We start from the raw sequence: 13809 nt of genomic DNA on the forward strand, positions 1-13809 counted from the left end.
CTTCCCAGATTTGGCTTTTTCAAATGGCCCGGTTTCCTCTCATTCTCCACCACATTCCTGATTCTCCCCTTTATCAAGCACCCCCAACAAAACTCTGCCCCTCCCCCCCCCCCCCCAACTCCACACCTTTTTTCACCCTCACTCCTCCCCTGCTACTTTACTTGTCGTGCCTTTCTCTCATTCCAAACTTTAATCCATATCAAATTGATTCGATTTTCCTAGGGGGCCTCTATCATTCGAATGCTTGAAGGTTTTGTTGGCAGGGAAAAATTCAAAGAAGGTCTACGCGTAAGTACACCACAAATATGTTTCAGTACAAGTACAAAGTAAAAGAAAGTAGTTACATTTTGAGCTAAAATTAAAGTTCTAATTTTCAAAGTCATCTTGCGCATAAAATTGTTTCAATTCTCTTAACAGTATTATTTGAAGAAGTATGCTTTTAGCAATGCTGAGACAAACGACCTTTGGAATGCTTTGGGAGAGGCAAGTATTTCTTTAGAGTTCTAGATGTCCTAGGACTTTAAACTTATTAGGTCATGGCACTATAGTCATGAATCTGAAAGGTAGGAGTCCATTGATTTCTTTGATGCAGGTTTCCACACAAAGGGCCCCAATCAACCCTGTTTATTAGTTTCATTGTCATTTTATTGATTTTTTTCTTAATCCTTGGAAATAAAGTTCTTGATTTTTTATAGCCTTTATTGTTACTGATGTCCAAAATCAACAGTAGTTGACAGCAGGCCAAATGGGAGGCAAAATTTGAACCAATGCCAAATTGACCAGACATTGTGTCTGTTTTGCTAATACCATGCAGACAATGCCAGTGTCTGGTGTGTTCTTTGGAGGGTTCCGTCCTTAACAAAGACTGCTGTTGTCTTGGTGTAGGACCCTTTCTGGGTCCAACAATTACTGAAAGTGAACTCAAGATACAAATAACTGCCATTGCTTTGATGCCTTTACTTTGATTTTCATAAATCTGCAGAATCTCATCTTCAAGCGCTAACAGCCAATCAAATGAATGTGTTTTGGCTTCCATCTATCAAACTTCTGACATTGAGTCAGGAGTTGACCTGAAACCGTGGATGCCGGAATCAATTGACGCATGACATAACGTACCAATCAGCTTCTTTGGTTCCTACAATAACTGTACTTTGAACTCAACACCAATGGAATCTGTACAAATCTTTTTACTGAAGAGCCTCTAAGAAAAATATATTATAATTTATGGTGTTTGAGCTGTGAACTAAATAAAACCTCCAATTCGCTTTCCAGAGGCGGAGTTGATCTTTCCGGCTATGTTCGGAAATTTGATTGATTGAAGCCAAAACGCAGTTTGGCGCTCAGCGCTTGAAGGTGACATTCCACAGAATTATAAAAATTGCAGTAAATAATTGGACTCTCATGTAGATAAGAATGTGACTTAGGATGTGGCCCCCAAGGACAGTCACTGTGGTCATTTAAGAGCAACAGTGGAAGTCCTGAATTTGTTATTTGTGTTGTTCACCAGAAAGCTGAAATGGATGTCAAAACAATCATGGACACTTGGACGCTTCAAATGGGATTTCCAGTGGTGACAATCAAACGTGTCGGCAACACTGACAAAGCCATTGCTACACAGAAACATTTCTTATTGGATCCTAATGCAGTTGTCAAAGAGCCTTCTCCATTCAAGTGAGATTCACTTTTGCATTGCATATGCACGAGTACTATAGTAATTGACTTTTAAGGGCCAATGAAACATATCATTGAAATTGACACATGCAACAAATCTTTTAAGAATCTCAGCTAGTTGAAGTCTATTTAATACCAAAGTAGAGAAGTTGAACAAGGACTACGGTAACCCTAAGGTCTAGAGCAGAGAAGTACTTGAACCTGGGAACTCTGGACTACAAGTCTAGCACCCTAACTACTGTCCTTAGTCAATTGCTGCCTTGTTTGTGTTAATGGTAGCTTTTGAATTAAATTAGTTTATAGCTGATTGATCAAATAATTGAATATTGGTTTCTGATAAGACACTAATACTAGAGTTTGGATTAAAGAAAATCTTTGAGAGAACCATGACACTCAACCCACATCATGATCAATGAGAACTTGATCACGTAGGAGTAGTCCTTAGTAAAAGGAATGTTTATATGGCGACATTATTGATGTCAACAACAACAACAACAACAGTCATTCTCAAGACTTCTCTCACCTAGAAGATCTTACTTTATCAAGTTTTGATGTGATTGCTGGGTTCAAACCAGTTGCTACTCACCATTATTTACTCCATATCTGGGAATCAAACCGGGACACGTCAAACTTGTAATGGTGAAAGGTGACTGTACTCTCATCCCTTTGCCAACAACCCTACCGGCTGCTCCCCAAGACAGACTTTGTCATCAAGACTTTTATCATCAAATCTGCTCTCACAGCTTTTAATGACTGGGGCTTAGTTTTTCAAAGCATTATCCCTTGTCCCTGTTTGTGGTTCCTTTGATGTTGTTGTTTTTATTGACTTGGGAAGGTTTTCCTTTAGCAATCTAATTATTGCCCTTCAGTTTTGACTTGGACTTTCTCTTTACTGTCAATCTAAGTTGCATTTGGATTTCAATTCAATGGGCAAAACTGAATCCTTTGTTAATCCTTTTGTTCCCTCAGTTACAAGTGGCACATTCCTCTGACATATGTGTTTCAAGGATCAGCTCAAGACCCTAAAACTACGTGGATGAATATTTCAAGTGATCAAGGTTTGACTAGAAGTGCTATAAATTGCTGCTCAAATGCAGAGAGAGCAGTCAGTTTGTTATCCAGTTGACTCTGCCGAGCAATCAATCAATTAGGGTGCGTGCGTTTTTTTGGGAAATCCGAAAACGGATTCTTGAATCCAAAAGTGGATTTGGCGTTTTTTGGCGAAGTCCAAAAACGGATCATGAATCCAAAGTATCCACACTCGAGGATGATCTAAATCCGGATTTTTGAGATTTATCACTTAAGCGTTTTTTTGGGAAAGGATTTGGAAAAAAGTATTTTTGACAAGCGGTTTTGCATGCAAAAATGATACACAACAGTTACCGTACGTGGCAGTTAACCCCAAATGTTTTTGTCTCGCCAATTTTACCGTACGATCGAAGACATCAGTAGGTCGAAAATAGTTCGGTTTCCTGGAAATTTCACACCAGAAATTACACTAAAAGTTTCTTGACTGCAATAATACTGTTAGCACTTTTCCCACAGCTAAAAAAGTATGGTTTTCGTTATTTCTTTTCATCAATATCGCTAAGGTATTTTCTCCAAAACAAACTTAACTCTGGGTTTGTTTGTTTGCGTTGTCATGGAAAATGATCCTTTTTCGGATTTTGCGTTTTTTTGACGCTGAAGAATCCATTGATCCGAGTTTTGGATTTTCCCAAAAAAACGCACCCTTGACCTGCATGCAGGCTTTCCATTCGCTCAATTGTTGCTCTGGAATGGCTTGCAGTTAACAGCTGGGGGATTAGGGATAGCGAGGAAAAGGAGAGCCCCAATGACTGTGCACCATTCTAGAGCAACAATTAGCTGATCGGAGAGCCTGTGTTCAGTCTATTAATCAGTTCACCATGACAACAGTTACAGTTAACATTGCAACCATAGTTAAATGCAACTCTGGTTTGGGGTCAGTCATTCAGTTCCTCAGGTCATTTTGCCAGTCAGTCGGAAGGTCGTTCACAGTTATTCAGTCAGGCTTTCCGGTCGAGCAAAAGTATCCATATGATTTAGCATGTTTAGTTACTATTCTTTTAAACGGAATATTTCACAGTCAAGTTTAACTGGCCTGCTCGAAAATGGATAAAGGGAAACTTTAAACAAGTGGGATTCTACAGAGTGCACTATGATGACGACAACTGGCAGGCACTTATCACGCAGTTGGACACAGACCCTACAGTAAGTATTCAATTTCTTTACTGTTCCCTGGGGAAGTTTTTAAAAGGAGGGCTGACAGCAAAGGCGGCTTTAGTTATACAATACAATACATACTTAATTGACAGCTCCCCATAGGGGCTTTTCAGGGCCAATGAAACACAACGAAACGACAGAACAGAACAACAACAACAACTGTTAAGAATCCCAACTGGCTGGAGGCAAACCAGTTGACTATTTACAAGTGCGGCTGGGAAGTTGAATCAGGGACTACCAGGATCAAATTCAACGAGTGGTCAGAGCGGGTCTTGAACCCGGGATCTCCGGATCTCAAGGCAAGCGCCCTAACCACTGGGCCACACTGCCTCCTTAGTTTCTTTCAATTGGTGGCAGGCATGGGCACCGCCGACTGTTTGGGCGGAGCTGAGTTGGTTTAGCATCGGACTATTGTGCGGGAGATCGCTGGTTGGAACCCCAGCCGGGTCAACATTCGGGTAATTGAATAACTGAAGAGAAAGTGCTGCCCTTGGAATTATTTCTGCTAATGGTTTGACTTCCACAAGGACTATAATTCATGAGGACCTTTTGTGGGTTTTGGGGAACAAGAGAACATGGCTAATTTGAACTGGGGAACAGGGGAGCAAAGACAAGGGAACACAAGCAAATCTTTTCAAGTGAACAATGAGTCCCCCCACCCTTCCTGGAAGGGCCCCCTCTAGAGAAGCTACATACTGTTTGCGAAGAAAAGGGTTTGACATTCCCGGTGTTGTGGTCTACGTCTCCCAGCAATATGGTTGGTCGACCTGGCTGGATTCGCTTTAAGAGCTTCTAAGCAAATGAGACCACAAAAACAGAAATGCAGCCAGAAGTAAGGCTATTTGTCCGGTGCTGCACGGATAAAAAGTTAAGTAAGTGAAAAAAAAAAAGGGAAAAATAGGGAAGTCTTTCTTTAATAGGTTATGATAAACATGGGTCATTGACAATAACCTTAAAGACAACTTTAAAACTTAACTTTTAGGTTTTTACTGCCGCGGACCGATCAAGTCTGATTAACGATGCTTTCAGCTTGGCAAGGTATGTCAAGCAAATATGTATCTCTTCGGGGAATTGTCATATCTTTGTAGATTTAAGCAAAAAGTGGCCTTGAGTTTCCTTTGGGAACTTGCTTTCCGGAATGTGTGCCAAAAGGGAGGAAGCGGATGGTTGAATTGCAGTTAACAATTATGCTTTAGAATTGGAGCGAACGCGCGCCTTTTTTACTTGGAATGCGCCGAAAGTGACCTTTTCACGCCTTTGGTGCCATCTCGGCAAATGTTGCCACATTTACCGATAATTGGTTCAATTTTAGGCAATTTGAAGGATGCAGTGCGGAAATTTTCTTTACTGGATCAGTATTACTGACTTACAACAAGTGATCGTTGATTTTGATTTTTGGCGCAGTGGTGAGAGCACTCGCCTCCCACCAATTTGGCCCGGGTTTGGTTCCCATACTCGGCAGCGGTTTTCGTGTGGATGAAGGAGTGCCTGATGAAGCTTGCCTTTGATTGCTGGAAACATTAATTGTATTTTATTTATTGATCATAAAGCACACAAGATTTTTTGCCATCAATTTCGACAGAAACTGTCGTTTTCCTTTTGTATAAAATTGCCTTGCTAAGGCTTATTTGACGGGCAAAATGCAAACCTTCGTTGGTCTCCATTATTATATTGTTGATCAGCTGCCCAATTTATACCAGTGACATCCAGTTACTAAGCTACATCCAAAAAGTGGTCACAAAAAAATATACGTTGATGGGCATAGCCGACTATACATCGCTTCCTCGACTAAATACGCCAGCTCTGTAGGCTAACCCGAGGCATTCTCGAAGCTAATTGTCGTCTTAATTTACCAGGGCTGGTTACCTGAAATACTCAATTGCCTTGGGTACCCTGCAGTATCTTGAAAAAGAAACCGATTATGTTCCATGGAAGACAGCATTGAATAGTCTCAGTTTTTTTGATGGCATCTTGGGTGATAGACGAGGAAATGGTTACTATCAGGTTAGCATTTGTACTTGTTCATTTAATTTTGTTATATAGGAGGTCATGGCGAAGAGTATTTCACTGAAAAACCCTAAATACCTAATGAGCTGTTTTGTATGCAGCTGCAGATTTCGTGTTAAGACTTTGAGATCATCGCAGTTATGTCTGCACCGGCCCTACTTGGCAAGACCAAGAGCACGGTTTTTTCCCATACGGACCGACCAAGACTAGTAAATAATTTGTTTATTTTTTTCTGTTTACTTGAAAGCCGTCGTTTATTTGAAAGTTCACGTTTTGTTGGAGGTTCTTTTTCTGCAAAGTAAAATTCACTTTCACTGTGTACGCTCTCGTCTGAATCCCTTTACTACAGAGTTATATTTTCCTTTTACGTGTTTGTCATTTCGGGAAGTTGTTCATGAGTAACTGTTGCCGTTGTTTGTAAACAGTCTTCAAGTAGCGCGGGAAATTTTCAGACTGTGGTCCGTATCGCAAAAATCTGGATCGGTTACGAGCACGCTATTAGTTTACTAGATTCGAGGATTTAAAGGCCTTGTCAGAAATAAGCCGGGGGGGGCAGGGGGGAAGTGGAAATTTACAAATTGTCTTGTTTGTATGACAGGAAATACTCTGTATGGAATGATTTTTATACATGGTTTGTAACACTATACGTGTTATAATATAAAGCATCCCTTTATGATCACAATGGGTTAATTTCTTGTGACGCTCCCTCTTTTACTGTCTATTTTTTTTATGGTCCTCCCTTTTGAAGGGATCAAAAAACTGTGACCCTCCCTTGATTTCCACCCTCTTCCCCCTGATAGTTCCTGGCCAATCCGTAATGTTATTTATGCGGTGACTAAAGGATAGCCACAAAAATGCAAGCTTGAACGAGATTTGGACCCATGACCACGCAGTGCTCTATCAATTGAGTTATCAAGCCAACTGCATGGTAGGCTCGATTTCCGCCCCTCACTCGGGAATCACTCGGGAATCACTCGGGTCCGGTCTTCGTTCCTCCCCGAGAAGAGTGGAGCGCAAGCTCCAGTTCCCGAACAGCGGCTGGTAATCGAGCCTAGCCAACTGGGAGATAGCCATTTTTGTGAGTTCATATGAAGCCCGTAGAGGATGAGGAAATAAACAGACTTAACATAAAAGACGTATTTGAACTGCGGAAAGAATCATAATAAAATATCAATCATTTTTTCGAAATTCATATATATTTCTTTCATTTAGGGTTTCTTCATTTCAAATTTCGTAATAACCCAGACATAACTTGAACAGTTTGTACTTGGTGTCGCTTTGACCATTTTCCCCTTGTTATTGTATCATTGGGCGTCACTAGTGGTGCCTCTCACCTGTACGATTGTATGTGGGATGAGCATAGTCGATCTCAACCTAACCTGCGATCAGGCGTTCTTTTCTTAAGACAGGACGTGATAAGTTCTTTTCGCGAAGAACGCCCGATCGCAGGTTAATCTCCGTGGACTCCGGTTTTCCTCTCCATCAAAATCGACTCACAACTAATTACATCTGGCCGTGGTGCTGTGCTCCGACATCAGACACGGACCGTATAGCGACTGCCAGAGGCGCCTTATGGATGCAAATTATGTTTTCGGCCGCTTATTTGCCCTGAAAAGCCGCTAGGGGGCGCGGTCAGTGAGGCACGTTGTGTGAGTACATGTGTAGGTCTCGTGTACTAATCAGGAACTCTTTGTGAATGTGTCAACAGAAATTTGTTAAAAGCAAAGTAAAGGGACTTGCAGATAAGCTGGGATGGAAGAACGACAAGAATGACTCGCACATCAACAAGTGAGTATACGCATTGTGTAAGGTCAAGATATTTCTACAAATTTCTAGTTTCTAAAGAAACTGTGGTGCTGCGTCGGTGGGAGAGTGAAACATGAAAATTTGGTTTTGTCGTACGAGTTGATAAAGGTCGAATTACCACCGTGAAAGACGGGAAGAACGCTCAGTGGAAGATGGAGCTGCGGAAACTCTTCTGCGTGTTCTCTTCAACTCTCGCTTCGTAAGGAAATGTTTCTTGATTGTCTTAATATAGGGCGATTTTGAAACAAGGTGCTATCTATGATTACTTTTTTTGAGATTCTATGCTACATTGTGTTGTCGTGGATTTTTAGTCTGAACTTGTTTGTCCCATTAGATACCTCCGAAGTTCAATTTTGAGTGCCGCTTGTCGATCGGGTGATCCAGACGCGTTGGCAAATGCAACTCAGATGTTTAAGGAGTGGAAAAGCGGAATAAGGTAAAAGTGTCACTTTCATAGTTATTCTCAAAATTATGAAGATTTTAGCACTCCACCGTTTATTTTCGACCATGCAACTTCTGTTACCGGTTGCACAGCAATTTATGAGGGTAGCAGCTTCGATTGTACAGTTTACTGTCTTTGATAAATTCTCTCGACTGTGGCTTCACAACTGAGCTTTTACGCCAGCGGACAGGAAAATATTTGGCCCGAGGTCATGGAGCACGGACTTCGCTGTCGCTGCGCTCAGCCTCGGTCCGTAAGCCTTGACTTCGGGCCAAATATTTTCCAGTCCGGTCCTGCCGCTCAGCCAATAAGTACATGTTTATTTCATTAATCGAATCAAATCACGGGAAGACATGAGCCCAACAAATTGATTTGCTCCCAGTTGGGTGGCTTCATAGCTCAGTTGGGAGAGAATGATTTCACTAGCATCGCAGAGTTTACGGGTTCGAGTCGCGTTGAAAACGCCTGAATATTTCAGCTGCCCTAAGAGACAGTTGCATAAATTGTCGAGATAAGTGCTAGGATAGCTTCTCTCTTTCATGAGTATAATTAATATTCTAGACTTAACTGAGAACTGAGGTTGTTTATGAATAAATGGCTCGTAAGTGGCTATGGCTATTATGGTAACTCTCTGATATGGAACATTTTGAATGCGCTTTTCTAATATTACGAGGATACCAACTTAACAGTTACGGTAATTGAATTGGATCTTTGATAGGTCAGAAATAGATGTAGACTTGCGTTCGCTGGTTTACTACTATGGAATTGCCAACACTGGTTTGGACGAGTGGCAATGGTTATTCAACAAGTTCCTTAATACAACTGACGCTTCTGAAAAGAGCAAAATGATGTCTGCGCTGGCTGGATCAACGCAGACTTGGATCCTAAACACGTAAGGAATACATGCGCAATGGGCCATTAATAGCCACTTAAAAGATTAACGACCTTGACGTCGACGAAAACGTCTCTTCAAAATATAACTTTGCCCAATCGTAAGTCTTTCGCGATTAGTCCGCCTCGTTCACGTGATACAATGTGCCTGGGCGAAGTTTCCTAAAATAAACTGGGTACGAGCGGTTTCAGGATAAAAGTAGAGTATGAAAGGTTCGCTTTTGTGTGGTCATGTTAGGGATCTACGACGGCGCCGGTCGACGAAAACGTCACCTCAAAATATGACTTGGCTCTATCATAAGTCTTTCGCCATTAATCAGTAAAAGAAAAGGAAAGGAAAGGAACTTTATTTAAGTGGCTAATCTTCTAGCGCTGGGGAGGCGAGTGCTCTCAACACTGCGCCATCCCTGCAAGACCTCGTTCACGTCCTACAATATGGGCGAATTATCATAAAAATAAATTGGTACGAGCGGTTTCAGAGTGAAAAGAGGGAATGAAAGATGTTCTGTTGCATGCTTACGTTGTCGTCAAAACGTCAAATTTGGTGATTTTACGCAGTCGTTATGCAGAAGACCGCACGTGCAGCACGCTTTATATTTATGCTCTTCTAACCAATGATATTATTCTTTTGTGGCGTTGTCGTAATCGTAGCCGTAGCCGTCGTCGTTTCTTAAATTCCCTGTTGTCGTTAAAACCTCAAGTTTAGAGATTTCACGTCGTTCTTACGCAGAGTACCGCAAAAACATTTGCTGAATGCCGCACGTGCAGCATGATCATTTTCCTCTTTTAACCAATGATATTAGGGCCGTTTATACGAGAGAAAATAAGCCGCGGCTAACTCTGGCCGCGGCTTACTTAAGCCGTGAAAGGAACTATTTATACGAGTATTAACTCCCCGGCCAGGATAAGCCACGGCTTGAGAAAGCCGTGAACGTAAATTTTGTACCATTTATACGGGGTGTTCGCGGCTTACGTAAGCCGCGGCCAGAGTTAGCCGCGGCTTATTTTCTCTCGTATAAACGGCCCTATTCTTGTTTTGTGGCGTTGGCGTTGCCTTCGTCATTTCTTAAAATTAGGGAGCTTAAGCACGCGCATTTTTGAGACGCGGACGGCAATCGGGAGTGAGCTGTTTTCCCTTTTAACTTGTCTTCACACAACCACATTTCATTGCCAAGTTTCTTTTCTCCATTAGAGATGATTAGTATAAAAATCTGGGAGACACAACTGTCCTGGCACGCAAATTGGTCTCTTCCGGTTGCCGTCCGCGTCTCAAAAACGCGCGTGCTTAAGCTCCCTAGGGAGCTTAAGAAACTATGATGGCGACGGCAACAACAACTCCACAAAACCGGCAATGATATCATTGATTAAAGGAACATATATAATTTAAGCAAACATGTTTGCAGTCCTCTGCATAACCAAGACGTGAAATCACCAAATTTGAAGTTTTGACGATAACGTGAACATGCAACAGAGAATCTTTTATTCTCTATTTTCACTCTGAAACCGCTCTTACCAATTAATTTTTAGGATACTTCGCCCACATTTCAGAACGTGAAAGGGGTGGAATAATCGCGTAAGATCTATGACAGGGAAAAGTTGTATTTTGAGGTGGAGTTTTCGTCCACGTCGTAGATTTTAAGGTCCCTAATTGAGGGCTCTCGCTACGGTTGGTCTGTTCGACTTGTGGGCCAGATACTGTCATGGCGTATTAAGAAGTAAAGGGCCCATTTTATGGCTGAACTTTTTGATGTTGCAGTATCGTTGCGTGAGTCGAATGTGTTTTCGATAACTCATACTGTGACCCGATTTTGAAGGCTTAAGCGGCAATTTCTGAAATTGTTTGCATGACCAGCGCATCGCAACAAATTTTTTTGGAGAACTGAGACTGATAGAGTGTTTGTTTTCACAACAATCCGTGCGCTGATACTCAAGTTGGACAGATAATTCATAGCGTGTTAATAACTGGTCTAAACTGGTAAATATTGCTTTTCTTAGGGTGTTCATTCTTTTAAGACCTGGCCTGGGTTGCTTGAAGCATGGTTAGTGCTAACCAGCATTGAATACGATGGAAACCTAGGTTCTGATACCTCTTAACCAACGCTTAGCCCTAACCAAGCTTCAAGCAACTAGCTCCTGGCGTCGGTTGTTCAAACGATGGATAGCGCTATCCGCCGGATAAATCACTATCCAGTGTGTAAGTAAGAGCGAAACCAATTACGCTATCCAATGGATAGTGATTTATCCGGTGGATAGCGCTATCCATCGTTTAAACAACTGGGCCCTGCCCTCGCTTCAAAAAGTGGTGAACACTATCCATTGGATAAATCACTATCCAGCGGATGAACACTAGCAAAACCAATGAGTTATTATACTACTACCAATACCACTACCAGTACCATTACCACTAACAATACCTTTAAAACCACCACCTCCACTACTACTACTACTACTACTACTACTACTACTACCACTACCTCTACCACTACCCACTACCACTACCCACTACCACTACTACTGCCACTACCACTACCCACTGCCACTACTACTGCCACTACCAGTACCACTACCACCACCCACTACCCACTACCACTGCCACTACTGCCGCTAAAACTACCAATTCCGCTACCAATACCAATACCACTACTACTACCACTACCGCTACCACTCCCACTTTCACTACCACTACTACCACCACTACCAATACCTAATACCAATACAACTACACTACCCCTACTACCACTACCACTACCTTCAATTTAATCACGGTATCACTTTCACAGCTGTGCACATCTTTAAATGGTCTAAGTTTTCGTTGCATCCGCATGCAAAGCTAATGCCCTCACCGCTGGGCCATGTCGTTTCAAGCAACTGTTTTTCGGTGATTTTTCGACATAAGCACTCGGATTTTTCCGAGTATCCCAGAGTCACCATCGGAAAAATAATCTCTTCTTTTCATTGACGGGGGTTAACATTTGACACTTTTTAACAATATAGCGAGAATCCACCATTTCGGCAATTTGAGCCGTTCCAGCATAGCGGAACAATTGTCAACTGAACTATGTTTAATTGCTTTGCTCCTACGAGAATCGTCGAGCTCAGCCGTAAGGTAAAGGTAAAGTCCGCTACGAGCCTAGAAGGCCCATCAGGCCGGCGCTTATCTCCGGTTACTGTAGCATGAAGCGACTGGAGTATTTCTATTCCCCCCTGGATGGGATGCTAGTCCATGGCAGGGTTACCCCCAGCATTTCGCCGGTACCCATTTATACACCTGGGTGGAGAGAGGCACCGTGAGAGTAAAGTGTCTTGCCCAAGAACACAACACAATGTCCCCAGCCAGGACCCGAACCCGGACCACTCGACCCGGAGTCGAGCACACTAACCATGAGGCCACCGCGCCTCTCGATCTCAGCGGTAGAGCATCCGAAGAAGGCCGTGGGTTCGGTTCCAGCAAAGGAACACTCGGACTTTTTCCGATTCATTATCGAATAAGAAAGGACAAAGAAGAAAGGGGATCACTCTTATATTTTACCTGGCTGACTTTCCTTTTCAATCCAGCGGCATGTAATAACTCTATTGATCTACCATTTTTGCCAGGTATTTGGAGTATTCCCTCGACTCATCCAAGATTCGTTCCCAGGATGCTGTTAGCGTAATCTTATATGTTGCGTCGAATCCAATTGGAAAATACCTGGCTTGGATTTTTGTCCAGAATAACTGGAAGGCTCTGTTTGAAATGTAAGTAAATGTTTTATGATAAATATGAAAATGAACTCTATAACAGTATACATGAGCCGTGGAATGATATAAAGATTGCGAAACTTTTTATGTCATGTGTATCACATCTTCAATTACAAAATAGCTGTCTCAATTTATAACAACCTGGAAAACAGGCATGTTAGTTCATAGAGACAAAGCCGTAAACGTAAGTTTCAGGTTGACGTGGTTAAGTTGTTTTCAGTTTTTGTACAAAGCTTCCTTAGCCTTTAGCTGAAATTTGTGGAGGCAAACGCTATAATTTCAAAGCAATCTGTACAGCAGGATATACTACAAGTTTCAGAGCTTTATAAGTGTTTTGAAATGTAAGAAGACCTGTCAACAATATATGCAGCGAAAGATCCAGTCACCAGAGAGCTCCCTTCACGTTTAGTACCTGATTCCCTTGTGTGGCTTCGTCAGTGTTAATTGAAACGTTGGCATTGAAGCTGTCAGATTCAACAGAGATCTCTAACGCCTTCTGTGGCTGACGCTCATATGGGTCACATTTGAATAAAGATAGGACTGATATTTATTATTCAATAAATGTATCTGTTGAAATATAAGTGTAACTACACGGCCAACGAATAAACCTACCTCTTCACGGTTCTTTTACATGTTCATTGCCGCGAAATGATATCTCAAATACCCAAGACTTCCTCCGACTGTCCTTGTCAGCTTAGTTGGTAGAGTAACCGAGATCTAATTCGCTGCTCGTGGGTTCGATTCTCAACAAGGCCAGAGTTTTTTGCGGTTCTGGTATGGACCCCTTTCCGTTCCTAAGGCCAACACATAGATGGATTATATGAAAATAAAGATAGCCCTCAAAATCACACTTGTATAGATAACCCTAGGAACTGTGTTGGTCAAACTCACTTCATATTGATCGAGGTCACTTTGAGCTTTTTAAATAGGCTAGTATCGAATTGTGCAGCAACAAAAGAACAGAGTCGATGTTCAGGGAATAATTAGCATCTGTTTTGTTCAAATCAAAG

The 13809-nt window shown here is 42.0% G+C and overlaps 1 protein-coding gene across 2 annotated transcripts in view; it reads left to right on the plus strand.

Annotated features, from left to right (window-relative positions):
• The window catches only part of LOC138008390 (glutamyl aminopeptidase-like), a 36062-nt gene that overhangs the window by 18211 nt on the left and 4042 nt on the right, over positions 1 to 13809 (plus strand). For both annotated transcript variants that reach the window (XM_068855713.1, XM_068855712.1), the window contains exons 7-17: positions 223 to 288; positions 418 to 483; positions 1508 to 1671; positions 2641 to 2729; positions 3779 to 3903; positions 4898 to 4953; positions 5772 to 5919; positions 7631 to 7710; positions 8063 to 8164; positions 8889 to 9062; positions 12656 to 12796. In XM_068855713.1, the coding sequence (XP_068711814.1) occupies positions 223 to 288; positions 418 to 483; positions 1508 to 1671; positions 2641 to 2729; positions 3779 to 3903; positions 4898 to 4953; positions 5772 to 5919; positions 7631 to 7710; positions 8063 to 8164; positions 8889 to 9062; positions 12656 to 12796 (1211 nt within the window). The remainder of the gene's footprint in view (positions 1 to 222; positions 289 to 417; positions 484 to 1507; positions 1672 to 2640; positions 2730 to 3778; positions 3904 to 4897; positions 4954 to 5771; positions 5920 to 7630; positions 7711 to 8062; positions 8165 to 8888; positions 9063 to 12655; positions 12797 to 13809) is intronic.

The sequence above is a fragment of the Montipora foliosa genome, chromosome 6, assembly GCF_036669935.1.
Source record: "Montipora foliosa isolate CH-2021 chromosome 6, ASM3666993v2, whole genome shotgun sequence".
Classification (NCBI taxonomy): Eukaryota; Metazoa; Cnidaria; class Anthozoa; order Scleractinia; family Acroporidae; genus Montipora; species Montipora foliosa.